Genomic DNA, 13,771 nt, shown 5'->3' with positions numbered 1-13,771 from the left:
AAAGCTCGAAGGATATTTCTTTTCTGACTTTTAAATTTTCGAAAATAAAAACAAAGAGATATATCAAACAGTTCGCGCGTTATTACAATTCTGCAAAAAGAGAAAAAAGAAAACAAAAAAGAAGAAGAAAAGAAGACAATATTTCGAACTCGATGAATAGTATATAAAGTCGCTTACTGTATTTTTTCTTTATCATCAATTGAAACAAAAGTATGAAAAGGATAATGAAAACTCCGAAAGTCGTCGTTTTAATCTTTCGTAAATCCGACGATTCTTTTGTCCTCTCGGGGATTTGAAAATCTGATAGAAAAGATTAATTAATAGAAACGAATAAATGTTTGAATTTCAATTAAAATTCACTTGGATTCGAAAGGTCGTTGCTAATAACCATCATCATTTTATTTACGATCGATTAAAAATCATTTTCTAAAGGAAAAACTCTCTCATCGAAACATTTTTTATTTCTCATATTAAAAGAAAAAAGTAGGAAGCAAGAAGTAATTCTACGTGGTATAATATATTATGTATACGGCTATTTAAAGATTTTAAGTAACTTTTTAATAACTTTGAAGAGAAAAGTTATCTCTAAGTAATAAAGTATCTTTTCTATTAAACATTTATCCGCTGAAAAACAAAAAAAAAAAGAAAAAGAAAAAGAAAAGGAAAAAAACAACGCTTACGCGCTTTAAGAAAGGGTATCGAAAGATCGATACTTGTTTCTCTTTAAAGAGCATCTGTTAAAAAATTATCATCGATCGATAATCAAAACGTCGATAAAATTGATCGGTCGATAATCAAAACGTCGATAACGTTGATCGGTCGATAATCGAAACGTCGATAACGTCGATCGGTCGATAATGAAGGGTCGTATCGAACTCGGTTTTATCATTTCTCGAATAAATTAACCTCTTCGATAAATATATTTCATTAACAGAGATTGATAAAAAGTTTAAGAATAATAATTATTCGAAAGATACATTTTTTTTTCTGCTTGAAAGAAAAATTGCAATAATCTTAAGGTGAAGTTAGTGATTCTCATTAATTTTTTTCTTTATTAATTCTCGAGTGAGAATAATGCAATTATATCGTTGAATTAATCTCACGTGATTTATATTCGAATTATTTATATCTGAATGTTCTAATCTTTAATCTCAAGGCTCTTTCTTATTTAAGCATCATTTTAACGAATTTTAAAGAATATCTTTCTAAAACGATCATTATTATTAAGATAAATATTATTAGTATAATATTATAATTGTATGGACATAAGGAAAAAAAAAACAAGATACGAAAAGATAAGTTATGGACAAATAAAATAGTGAGATTAAATGTAACGATAATGCTTAGAAAATGAACAAATCGCTTTTTGAAAAATGAAAAAATATATCTATAACGTTTGCCGTCTTTTCGGTATAACAAAAAGAAAAAAAGAAAAAAAAAAAAAGAACTATGGTCGCTGTGATTTAAAATTTATTTAAACGTCCTCATAACTTTCTCTTCTCTATGAATAAAACTTACTAACGTGCTTGTCGTTGGATAACTTTTCTGTCCCTTTTTTTTCCTTCTTCTCTCTCAGTTTCCAGTTTCAAGGAGCAAACAAAAAAAAAATTCTTCGTAATCGTCCTAGATAAAAAACAGAGATAGAAATATTCTTATACGATAATTTACCATTTCTATTGCTTTACTACGTTATAATTTTCTTTCCTTGTTATTACGTTTGGATGAATTAATCGTAAAAAAGAAAAAAAGAAAAAACAGAAAGAAAATAAAAATAAAAATAAAAATAAATAACTAAAATTATTAGATACAAAAATAACGATGATAAATCGAATGAAACTTTTTGCTCGTGGATTCCAATGACAAGAGAGTTTGAATATAACTGACGCTTTCCTAAGCGTAGCTATGTAATGCATGTATCTATGTATATAATACATCCAATATGATAGAAGTAAATAAAAGCTATCTAGTGATGACGCCAGAGTCGTGCCCCTCTCCATTTCATAGTATGTATACGCTTTGTTACGACATAAACGATGCAACGCAACGTCGACGATGACGAAGAGAAATAATAAGGGAAGGAAAAAGAAAAAGGATGGAACGAGAAAAGAGGAGGAGGAGGAGAAGAAGGAGGAGATGGAGGAGGAGGAGGAGGAGGTGGAGGTGAAAAAGAGGGAAAGACTTTACGAAATCGTATCGGTCGCAACCTAACGTCGGCAAACGGCAACGAGCTGTTACGGCTTGAGCTTCTCCTTTTCGAAAGAGAGAGTTCGTTCTTTCTTGCATACGTCTATGTGCGACGCCTTTGTCTAACAGAGAGAGAGAGAGAGAGAGAGAGAGAGAGAGAGAGAGAGAGAGAGAGAGAGAGAGAGCGAGAAAGGGGGCGGAGAGGGAGAAAGAAGAAGAAGAGAGAGAGAGAGAGAGAGAGAGGATTTGGTCGATCTCAGACGTAGAAAAAGAACTTTTGGCAAACAGTGACGACCAAGCGAGTAGAGCAAACCAATTCACTTGCCAGTGATTCTCACGAAGTTTTCGTGTGGATCAGCCTCCTTTTCTTTGGATCCAAATCCATTTCTTTCTCTTTTTTTTTCCTTTTTTTTTCTTCCTTTTTTTTTTTCTTCTTCTTCGTCTTTTGCTTTTCTACATCTTATCAAAGTGACTATCATACGAGACATAAGCACATAATATAGCTAAGAATTCGTTAACGAGGATTTTGGGTCCATTAAAAAAATTATTCCATTTTTCTTCCACCCACCGATTCTGTCCCCTCTATCCCACAGGAATATTTCTCTATTTACAAGGATTTCAAATTATTCGTGAAATATTCAACGGTGATTAAGTGAAATATTCAACGGCGATATTGTTTTAGAGATTACACTGTGACAACGCATAAAGAAAAAGGGGACACGATGGCTTGCGATCGTAATATTACGAGTAAGTGATAAATTATATTTCTTTTTCCATTTTTCTTTCTTTCTTTCTTTCTTTTTCTTTTTTATTCTTATCTTTTTATTTTGCATTATTCGTTGTACCTACTTGAAATGTAAACGATAATTAATTATAAAACATAATGACAGTATTATCAAGTCTGTACTTTATTGACGCGTCTGACTCTGTAATCATTATAGGTACAATACGAAAAGTATTATAATTTCCGTGACACTTAAATAAAGAATACTGTCAAGTTCTAATATAATCGGGAATTTCTTTTATCGCTTTTAACGTAACAAAAGTTAGGTCGATTTTATGTTTTTACATATATTTTCTGCCTCAAAGTTAACAAAGAAAATGTATCAATCATGAATTTTCCATTCGAAATTCTAATGTGGTTCATCGAACTCTTGTTCACAAGTGGAATTTTACAAAATATCTTGTTGGAAGAAAAATATATTATACGGAAGGCAGATATACAATGCCGACGATCATGATGAATAATGGAGCGCGAGAACATAAGAAGGAGAATGAAGAAAAAGAAGAAGAAGAAGAAGAGGAAGAAGAAAAAAAAGAGAAAGAAAATAGAAGGCATAGTTCTACGCATTCGAGTTGCTCGAGCGTTAGATAAAAAGAGATTATCGCGATCTTTAATAGCTCGACCCGAATTAATGCATGTCTGACATTAGACGACGGGATTTGCACGCATTAGTTTATACGCTGACACTTTCGTTTTCAAAACTCTGACGTCAGTTTCTATTTCGGTTATTTTCTTTTTATATTTCATCAACAACGAAGAAAATGCAAATAGATGTTGGAAAATACGAAGGAGTCCAAGTTCTAGGTGAAGGTTGTTGCATAGGTATTCAGTTTTACTATATCTCGTTCGTCTCTGAATCGTGCAAATTTCATTTCCTTTTCTTTTTTTAAGTTTTGTTTTCATTCTTTTCGTCATATTATAACCACAAGGCTAAATAAAATATTATTTCACAAGGAAAAATATTAGAAAAAAAAATATGGATAATAATGAGAATTTACAAATTATAAGAAAAAAGAAAAAAAAATTTTACATATCTTAATTGCTTTAATTTATTGTGTAATTATCTTGTCGTCCATATATATTCCTAAATAATATCAAAATTCAATCGAAAATATAACATTTATTTGCAAAAATCGATAAAACATTTTTATGCATCGTGAAAATATTTATATTAATAGTTGTACGTAAACAGAAAGAAAAAAGAACAGGTAAATAAAAAGAAAAAAAAAGGCGAAAGCAGAAGAAGAGTACATTTTTGCATCTAAGATAATGAGCGATTTGTTAAGAGAAAAGGGTGAAGCTTAGAATCATAGCTAAATCTAATATTGTACGCTCTTAACTGTATCATCGCACGAGGGATATATATATATATAAATGTACATGGGCATGTAATAGATTCCCTTGCTATAACATGCGAAATGAGAACGAAATAGGCACGTTGATAAGTTCGTTTAACGTTCATGGACATCCGGCCTACCCTCTTCTCCTCCTCCTTCTCCTCCGTCCCCTCCTCCTCCTCCTCATCTTGTTATTCAATGTCTAATACACTTAATAGACGTAATGTAGATAAAGAGGACTCGTATCGTATTTTGTTGATCCAACTTTTTCTTCTACTTCTCATGACTCATCAAACGAACGTTACTAAAGTAGATCGATAAGATTTAAACAATGATCCTAATTGAATTCTAGAGAGAATCTGATATCTTCTTCTAATCCCCTTCTAATCCTCTTTTAATCCGTTACGTTGTAACAACGTAAATCGCGACTCGATAATGATCTCTCACGATCGATGAATCCTCTAAATTGTATCCGTAAGCAAAGAAATAAATTGCAGTATTACGTCGATCGTTTGCGTAATATCTATTTGATAACAATCATTTACCCATCATCTTTCGATACGATAAATTAATATTTTGATATAAATAAAGATCTTTAGAATTTCTATTATATATATATATTTTTTTTTTTTTTTATACGAACATTTAAAGAAAGAGATCTTCCGTTTTTATATGATTAAAGATTAAAAAGTCATACCCAAACTACGATAGAAATAAGAAAAATAACTTTCCCTATGATCTATTAAGATTTATTTTAACTACTTACGTTTCTAAATTCCACATCGAACGTTTTAATTCTTCCTTTTTTCGGTTTCGAAAGATCAGTTTCTCCGGAGGGAGAGAGAGAGAGAGAGAGAGAGAGAGAGAGAGAGAGAGAGAGAGAGATAGAGTTCAAAGTTCAACGCGAAAAGATGAAAAGGTCACGAAATGGAGTTGCTTTCGTTCTCGTTTTACAAAGAAAATTTCTATTGCTCGTTCACGGCCACGTGAACAAAAATGAAAATACAATTACTGATGAAGATATATATGCACAAAATATGCGTAACGTGTAGATACGATTACGTTACATGAAAATTGCTTGAAGACTTTGATCTATGCAAACGAACGTTTGTCATCGATTATCGATGATAATCTTATCCCCTTCCGTCATATTATAAACTCGTATACGTAATCTCAATGTAACCTGTTTTTCCAGAAAATCAATCAGTCGAAAAGTTTTTCCCATTTTTATTCTATTTTTATTAAAATATATATTCCAACGTGTATATTCAATTATATTTCAATATCTAAATATTAGATGTTATTGATCGAACGATCATTGATTTTCTAATCGATTTAATTTTTTTTTTTATTCGATTATAATTTGATATCAATATTATCTTATTAAATAATTAAGAAATGCGAGACATAAACTTCGATGGCTTAATTATTAAGGTAGAAATATTCATTGAGATTTAAGCTTCGTGCGAGTTTCAAAGAATAAAAGGTCCGAATCTTTCAAATTTCTAAATGGTTCCACATATTTAAATGATACAAACTATCGCGTTTTAATCAGACAGTTATTAAATGAAATATTTAAACATTTCGAAGAAATCCATAAAGATATCTCTGTAGTACGTACAAATTTGTTACGTACGAATTCTTTGAATATTTATCATCCGGTAAAGTCGCTTAATTCCAAGAAATATTTTTCTCTGATCATTAATAACAACCAGTTAATTGACGGATTTTCAGATCGACTAAGTTGCCTGCAGGTGTTAAACATTATGGTGATACTCGGTTTCATGTTGAACTATATGCTGCGTGTTAATCTGACGATTGCCATCGTATCGATGGTGAAGACGTCTACTAATAAGTATTCACATTCCAATAATTCTCACGATATCATTCCAATTGATAATAGTAGTTTGACGATTGAAGCTCCTAAGACGACAATGCTAACTGGGAATGTTTCGAGAATGAACGAATCGACTTTTACTTCGACGTTGACAACTCGATATGTACGTTATTTTCTCTATTTCTTTTGCTATGAGATATTTTTCTATTTTCAAAGAAAGAAATCTGGGAGTGTACAAGTGGACGGAAAAAAAAACAAATAAAAAGAAATAAAAAAAAAAAAGAAAACTCCAACGATCGATCGATTCCTTTCGTAGGAGGAGTTAGAGCAAACCAGGTATCCATGGAACGAATATGAGGTCAATCTAATTCTCGGAAGTTTCTATTGGGGTTACATCTGCACGGAAATACCTGGAGGTAGATTGGCTGAAATTGTTGGAACCAAAAGAGTCTTTGGCTATAGCATGTTGGTGTCCAGCGGTATCACTCTTCTCACGCCACTTTTCGCCAAATTCGGATACGTCGCAGTCGCTGTTCTTCGAATTGCTCTTGGTTTTATGCTAGTAGATACTGTTTGCAATGTTTCCTTTCTACGACCACGATATATATATATATATATATATATATATTTAATCGTTTGATTTTATAATTAAGGGTGTCACATGGCCTGCTATTCAACCGATGACTGCTCGATGGATTCCACTGACCGACCGTAGCAAATTCGTTTCCAATATGATGGGTAAATTACATTTTATGTTTATATCAATGCTGAGAGAAGTGAAAAAAAAAGAAAGAAAAAAGAAAAAAAAAGAAGTAACGAAAAACGAAATAATTCAATTTATTTCCTGTAGCATCCTCATTGGGTGCGGCGATCACGTTGCCAATTTGCGGTTTTCTCATTGCCTCTCTCGGATGGGAATCTGTCTTCTACGTAACGGGAATAGTCGGATTGACGTGGAGCATAGCGTGGTTCTATTTCGTCTATGATTCACCCTCGCAACACCCACGCATCTCCGCCGAGGAACGAAACTACATCGAGGAATCCATAGGAACTACCTCGTCCCCCAAGGTATAATAAAGAAAGAGAGAAAGAGATAGAAAAAAAAGAAAAGAAAAAAAGAAAAGGAAATAGATCTTTGCGTATTTAATCAAATCAATTCGGTTCATTCTGACGAAATTAAAAGAGCTTCCTTCTCTTAATCGTGCTTGTTTACAATCGATCGTTCGAGTAATTTTACGTCTAACGTCAGGCACGATACAGGCTTTTTATTTTTTTCTTTTTTTCTCCTTAAAGATAATAAACAGAAATGCATTTTTATAACGTTTTTATCTAATCTAGACTTCACCTTGTACGATTAGCATTTTCCAGTACCGTGGAAGTCAATTTTCACTTCGCTTCCGGTTTGGGCGATCCTGATAACACACGGGTGCAGTGTATTTGGATACTTCACGGTTGTTAATCAATTACCTACCTACATGAAATATATACTCAATTTTAATATCAAAGAGGTAAGACAAATCGACGAATACGAATATAATAAAATTTATTTGCATATTACGAATAATACTTTTAAACGTTTCTATCGTTTTAATATTTTGTATAGAACGGGATGTTATCTTCGTTGCCTTATCTTGGAAAATACATTTTTGCTTTAATGACTTCAACGTTGGCCGATTATCTTCGTCGTACGAATAAACTTTCGGTTACTGCTATTCGAAAAATTTTTACGACTTTCGGTATGTATTCGATATTGACACATTTTAAATATATATATATATATATATATATATATATATATATATATTTATATTTATATATTGTCAGCGCTTAATAATATTGTGAAATAATGTTTCAGCGGTGATGAGTCCGGGATTACTTATGATCATTCAAGCGTACCTTGGTCGCGATCCTACGATGTCCGTGGCAATTTTTACCGTTGCTTTGACGATAAACGGTGGAGTTACAGCGGGCTATCTTGGAAACGGCCTTGACATTGCACCCAATTTTTCCGGAACGATATTTGGCATTGCCAATACGATTAGCTCGTTTGGTGGCTTTTTGAGTAGCTTCATGGTTGGTTCGATTACCTATCAAAATCAAACGTATGAAAGTTGGAGGATAATCTTTTGGATCCTAGCGATTACTTACTGTACGGGCGCTTTAGCTTTCGCATTCCTTGGTACAGGAAAATTACAAAAATGGAATTATCCGGAGGTTAATAGTATCGGTAAAAAAATGAGAAATCTAGAAAACGACGTTGACGCAGAAAACAGAGAACCGTTGAACAATAAAACACTTTCGTAATATCGTTATAGATCATAGAAAAATGATACATTTCCAACGTATTTCACTTCATCGACTAACTTATTTATCACGAGTAAGCACGTCGCAGCTAATAGAAAAATAAACAAAAAATACCCTTGTACATATATTCAATATATTGTCTATCATTGACGGTGAAACGCGTTATGACTTTCAATGTATCAAAACAAAGTTCAAAACATTGTTAAATAATATTGTAATATTGTACGAAACGTAAGATTTATTGTATGACGCATTACCATGTAAAAATATGTACAAAGTAATGATAAATATAAAAAGAGAAATTTTCGATATTCGAATATCGTTCGATAAAAATGTTTATTCAGTAGAAAAGGAAATGTTTTTATAAACAAGAGATAGGATTTTATGGAAGGTTACGAGAGCGTCGATAAGGCCGATATCTATTATCGTACGTAAATATGTAGGTACGATTCCATCGGATGATTCCTTATCGACCGGTGACTGAAATTATGATAATATTTCGAAGAACGAATAAGGAGTGGCGCTGGTATTATCAATTTAAACCTTCGGATAGTTTAATCATAACAAATGAATTAAAAGATGGTAAACAATGGAATTTCTTCGTTACTATTTGAAATATATTCACAGATCTCTTTTACGTAATCGCTTCGTGCATCCTCGTTTCTCGTGTTCCTCGTGTTTAACGTCTATCCTTCCGCGAACGAACGAACAGGAGGTGGAGAAGATAGAGGAGGTAAGAACGAAGAAGACGTGGCGCAAGTGCGTCGCGGTGTCCGGCGTAGGGGCGCCCTGCGTTGCGGTGGTGCTCGCCGTGACGCGTGGCGCTGCGGCGCTCCACCGATGTGCCAGGAGAATAGAAATCCGAGAAGCTATGTAGGTGATTGCTAGGCCAGCCGACCGACCGACCGACCGACCGACCGACCGATCGACCTACTCCTCCCTCCTACTTCTTCGCCTGCCATCAACACACTGATAGCGCGCGCCCTAGAGATCACGTGTAACTCTCTCCCACTCTGCTACCTTCCCCCTCCACGTCGTCCGCGTCACGTTAGACTATTCCTTATTCCCCCACTCTGTTGCGCGAGACGAGCGAGGCTACACCTTCCTTATCGGCGGCGCTCAGACCGTCGAAAGCATTTAACGTTTCGATCGGAAAACGTTCTAAATTTTCTAAGATAAACATCTTAATCGTTTTATTTATTCATGATTATCCATCAGATTTATATTTTAAATCTATCCAATCTATCTGCATCCGTTTCTATCGTATATTTATGATACAGATATATCGCTTTTATTTTTATATTCGTTCCTAAAAATTGTCAATATTATTATCAAAATATATATATATATATATACATATAAATTTTTTTTTCTTTTTTATGCAGATCACTAGAGTGCTTTGTTAAACGTAGAAATTACAATGGAATAGGAGAATGATAAAAAAGAAGAAAGAAGTGAAAAAAATATTATCGAACAGTGGCGCGCTCCGTCGTAATTAGATTGCTACTCTCTTATAACATCCGCGTTTAATTATTTCATCGTGATCGAGAGTCCACGAGCGTCTCGTTAAATATATATATTTTCTAAATGCGTAAATTTACATAGAGAAATACAATAAAATTCGTATGTTAACATGTGTCACGTAGTATCATATAATACATGGACGATTTCACGAGTAACATTAAGAAAATTTTCTCGAAGAGAAAAACAATAATAGAATATTATTCTTCCTCGTTGAAATAAGAAATAAGAAAAATAAAGAAAATAAGGAAAGAGATGAGCACACGCGGAAGATGAGCGCGAAGAAACAAGGAAGACGAGAGGGAATCATCCATCCTCCTGTTTGGTATCGGAGACGATATCACAGGAATGCCTGGAATTCTTGGATTGCAGTACTGAATTCAGTTGCTATGTCGAGATTATACGGATAACAGGAAGTTAAAGGAGGAAGAGTTGGCTCGAATTTGCCGCGCGGGACCGCCCGCTCGAAGAAACTTTCGTCCGGCTAACAGATACGCGAAGAAGGAATACGTCCGTCGGTTACCTCTCGACGCTATCGACGCTATTGACGCTTCGTCGAGTCTCATACTATCCTGTTACCTTGTGATTAACTAAGGTTTAATCAGCTTTACAAGCTAAACTTCTTTTGTCAACATGCACGTGCATGATAATCCGGATGCTATCTTTCCAGGCCTGCTACGAGGCTCGATGATTGTCGGAAATGCTTTTCGTCGATACCACACGTACTCGGTGTTCCAACCTATCTCATCTCGAAAAACGTATATCATCGACAATGAATCGAGAAACATTCTGTTTCCCTGTTCATCCGATCAGACTCTACCTTGGATCTCACGCGAGGATTGACGTGTAACAAATAAACTTTCTTACATTTATGTTAACCTAATACACAAATTCACAGAATGTTAGACGCAGAGTCTCCTCTTTCGCGGATGAGACAATGAAGGTGAAAAGAGATAAAGAGCGGAGGTAATGTGGAAACCGACGTCTAACGTTGCATTCTTTTTCTTTATTGATTTTTACATGGTACCATTCGATCTTATGAGATTATTTCTCTTTCCTCTTTTTTTATCCTTTTTTCATAATATCGCGAGACGATCTAAAGTTTTCGTTGCATTCAAAGAAAGAAAGTAAGAAAGAAAGAAAGAAAGAAAGAAAAAAAGGAAAAGAAAGAGAAAAGATACAAAACGAAAAACAAGAGAATCGTCGTACTGCTTACGCGCTTTATTTGAGCAAGAAACATGAGACATAAATGGAAAACCATAAAGGTCGAGGTATGGGATGGACGTGTAAAAAGAAGGAAAAAGAAAAAAAGGAAAATTCGCAGAAGCTGAGGGTTCAAACGACCTCCTTATTCGTCTTACTTCCTGATTCTTACGTTCGCGAATTGATCGCACAATGTTCGCGACGTACGAACAACAAAACGCAAAACTTTTCACGATATGCCATTTTCTCGGTGTGTACCGACGCGACAACGATGACGACTAAGCTCAATTTATTTCTCTTTCTCTTTTCTTTTGCTTTTCTATTTATAATATGTTTTACGATCTCGAGAACATAAAGGTGCAAAACGTCGAGTGCGGAATAAGAATACAGACATTGTGCAATGAGTAAGGTGTAATTAACTCTGCGGGCGGTTGTCGCCATCGGGAAATTACGGCTATGTAATGATGGCTCGACGTGAACGAGCATGAAAAAAAAAAGAAAAAAGAAAAAACGGACAAGTTTCGCTTTGAAACGTGAATTCGACGGTGATTATCGCCTACGACTTACGAAGTAGCTTTTATTATATCGCTCATAACTCGATTTCAAACGAATCGTGTTTTTAAATGAGAATGAAATGGGAAGAAGAGAATTGAGAAGGACGGACGAGAGAATATGGCGAACCATCAGCAAAAAAATGTCGGAAACTAGAGTTGAAAAGAAGAAGAAGGAGAAGAAGAAGAAGAAGTCTCGACGGTTTATTAAAGGGTTCTCCTAATAACGTGTTTGAGAGTAAAAGAAGAAGACACGCATCCATGTTCAAAGTATCCTCGAGTAAGAGAAAGGTGCTGATGGCGGAGGAGCGAAAAGAATGGTCGAAGAAAAATGTCGGAGGGTCTAACGCATCGAACAGCATATCTCGGCAGTAGTTTACTTATAGCAGCCGCCCCCGATTCATGGGAACATCCTCCGGGCAACGAACGAAACGTTCTTGCTTCCGAACGGGTCCTTGTCTTCTCCTTCGTCCTCGTCTTCTTCTTCTTCATCTTCATCTTCATCTTCATCGTTTTCTTCTTCTTCATCTTCATCGTTTTCTTCTTCTTCTTCTTCATCGTTTTCTTCTTCTTCTTCTTCTTCTTCTTCTTCTTCTTCTTCTTCTTCTTCTTCTTCTTCTTCTTCTTCTTCTTCTTCTTCTTCTTCTTCTTCTTCTTCTTCTTCTTCTTCTTCTTCGATTTCGATTTCGAGACACGAGCATGTAAACGGAGCCTCTTTCTAGACGGTAATTTCCGGGGAATGCGCCGATAGCCCTTCTTCGTTCGTGTCGAAAAACGGCGTACCTTTGTACCTCTTTTCTCTTTCTTCCTTTTTACACATTTCTGTGATCGATGGAAGAATGGTCCAGGAGTAAATACGACTATTATAATTATTTCCATCTTTTGTAACGTCCGTCTAACGTCGACGTATATTCTTTTTGAAAATAATTAAATTACGATTGAATCGTAAAATGCGACGAGACGTTCGTAAAGATAATAAAGAAAATGAGAAATGCAATTCATGTAGATATTCGAGATGTAAATTCGTATAACGATAAATATTTCTTTAATACGTAGGAAGATCTGGTGCTCGTTAGTAAAGCGAGAGAAGGGTCCATTGCCTTCCTTCGAGAGAAACAAGGAGAGAAAGGAGAAAAGGAAAACGAGAAGCAGCGAAAGGGAGAATAGGTACGTAAGGGCAGGTATGCGGGTGAGAAACACCCGGGGCGCATCCAGATCCGCCCACGTTTAAGTCGCACACCCGCGTTGCTGGCCAGCACTCTTCCATCAGGACTTGCCCCTTGGGCTTTTTCGAAAAGAGAGAGAGAGAGAGAGAGAGAGAGAGAGAGAGAGAAGGGGAGGGAGAGAATGAGTCGTGGTAAAGTCTCAGGACCCTAACAGCTCTTCCTTCCAGGTCTCCTCCACCTGCAGAGAGAAGCACAGCTCGTGCACGCGATCCACGACTCGAACGCCCCCGCGGGCACACGCCGTCATCGCGCCAGCTTTCAGGAAGGAGCAAGATCCAAGAAGAAGAACAAGAAGAAAAAGAGGAGGAGGAGGAGGAGGAGGAAGAGAATATGTTCAAAGAATATTCGTTCTTCCTACAATTTTTAATACTATATTTGTCCTAAAGATTTTTAATTGATTAATGAATTTTTTCATCAGAAAATATTGATTAATTATTAACTTTTACATTATCCTTGTTTGTTCGTCACAGCTCATTTGTTATTATATTTTAAGAATCAATTACGGTCTAAGGAAAATTTTTAATTTATCCGATAAAATGATCAAACTTATCGAGGGTTGGAAAAAATGCACCTTTTGGTATGCAACCCGGCCCGACATGCGCGTATTCGGATGGACTAACGCAAGGGCGGGGCGGCCTAAGAGGTTACATATTTTCTTTTTACTTCAATCTCTCTTTTATTTTACATTACAGAATGATACTGTAATTGCGGAATACTTTTTTTCTTTCGATTGTTGTTTTATGAAGGTTAAATGTATAGCTAGTGTTGCATATGTATGTAAAGGAGAATCAGTAAAGAAATGGAAATGAATGGTATTAAGGTCG

At 35.2% G+C, this 13,771-nt stretch overlaps 2 protein-coding genes and 1 long non-coding RNA gene across 7 annotated transcripts in view; 2 read left to right on the top strand and 1 right to left on the bottom strand.

The window, feature by feature from the left end:
• Positions 1 to 8,148, bottom strand: part of LOC118447502 (neuropeptide Y receptor type 1) — a 59,127-nt gene extending 50,979 nt beyond the window's left edge. For both annotated transcript variants that reach the window (XM_085660466.1, XM_085660484.1), the window contains exon 1: positions 8,039 to 8,148. The gene's annotated coding sequence lies outside the window, so the exon portion shown is untranslated. The remainder of the gene's footprint in view (positions 1 to 8,038) is intronic.
• Positions 2,346 to 8,757, top strand: LOC118447501 (putative inorganic phosphate cotransporter). 3 transcript variants are annotated; one of them, XM_085660464.1, is made up of 9 exons: positions 2,373 to 2,482; positions 2,867 to 2,931; positions 6,040 to 6,305; positions 6,459 to 6,704; positions 6,796 to 6,880; positions 6,993 to 7,210; positions 7,501 to 7,650; positions 7,746 to 7,878; positions 7,998 to 8,757. In XM_085660464.1, exons 2-9 carry the CDS (start codon positions 2,907 to 2,909, stop codon positions 8,444 to 8,446), a joined length of 1,572 nt encoding a protein of 523 aa, XP_085516590.1. In that variant the 5' UTR covers positions 2,373 to 2,482; positions 2,867 to 2,906; the 3' UTR covers positions 8,447 to 8,757. The 3 variants fall into 3 exon arrangements, with proteins under 3 accessions (XP_035735399.1, XP_085516590.1, XP_035735398.1); XM_035879506.2 differs by having other exon boundaries at positions 2,346 to 2,931; XM_035879505.2 differs by lacking the exons at positions 2,373 to 2,482; positions 2,867 to 2,931 and adding an exon at positions 3,727 to 3,790.
• Positions 8,758 to 9,858: 1,101 nt separating this feature from the next.
• LOC118447510 (uncharacterized) lies at positions 9,859 to 13,321 on the top strand. 2 transcript variants are annotated; one of them, XR_014982405.1, is made up of 4 exons: positions 9,859 to 10,562; positions 10,638 to 10,933; positions 12,778 to 12,888; positions 13,115 to 13,321. It is a non-coding gene; the product is annotated as an uncharacterized LOC118447510 (long non-coding RNA). The 2 variants fall into 2 exon arrangements; XR_004839894.2 differs by having other exon boundaries at positions 9,859 to 10,933.
• Positions 13,322 to 13,771: the final 450 nt, after the last annotated feature.

Source organism: Vespa mandarinia, chromosome 1 (assembly GCF_050613455.1).
Source record: "Vespa mandarinia isolate Hongniang chromosome 1, ASM5061345v1, whole genome shotgun sequence".
Classification (NCBI taxonomy): domain Eukaryota; kingdom Metazoa; phylum Arthropoda; class Insecta; order Hymenoptera; family Vespidae; genus Vespa; species Vespa mandarinia.
This window is presented reverse-complemented; position numbering and strand designations above follow the sequence as displayed.

What these genes read in the sequence shown, in the direction of transcription:
- LOC118447501 (XM_035879505.2), top strand. Translation starts at nt 3,730, where the DNA reads ATGCAAATAGATGTTGGAAAATACGAAGGAGTCCAAGTTCTAGGTGAA. An exon ending in CGACGTTGACAACTCGATAT is followed by an intron (nt 6,306 to 6,458) that starts GTACGTTATTTT and finishes TTCCTTTCGTAG; the next exon opens with GAGGAGTTAGAGCAAACCAG. An exon ending in GAACTACCTCGTCCCCCAAG is followed by an intron (nt 7,211 to 7,500) that starts GTATAATAAAGA and finishes TTGTACGATTAG; the next exon opens with CATTTTCCAGTACCGTGGAA.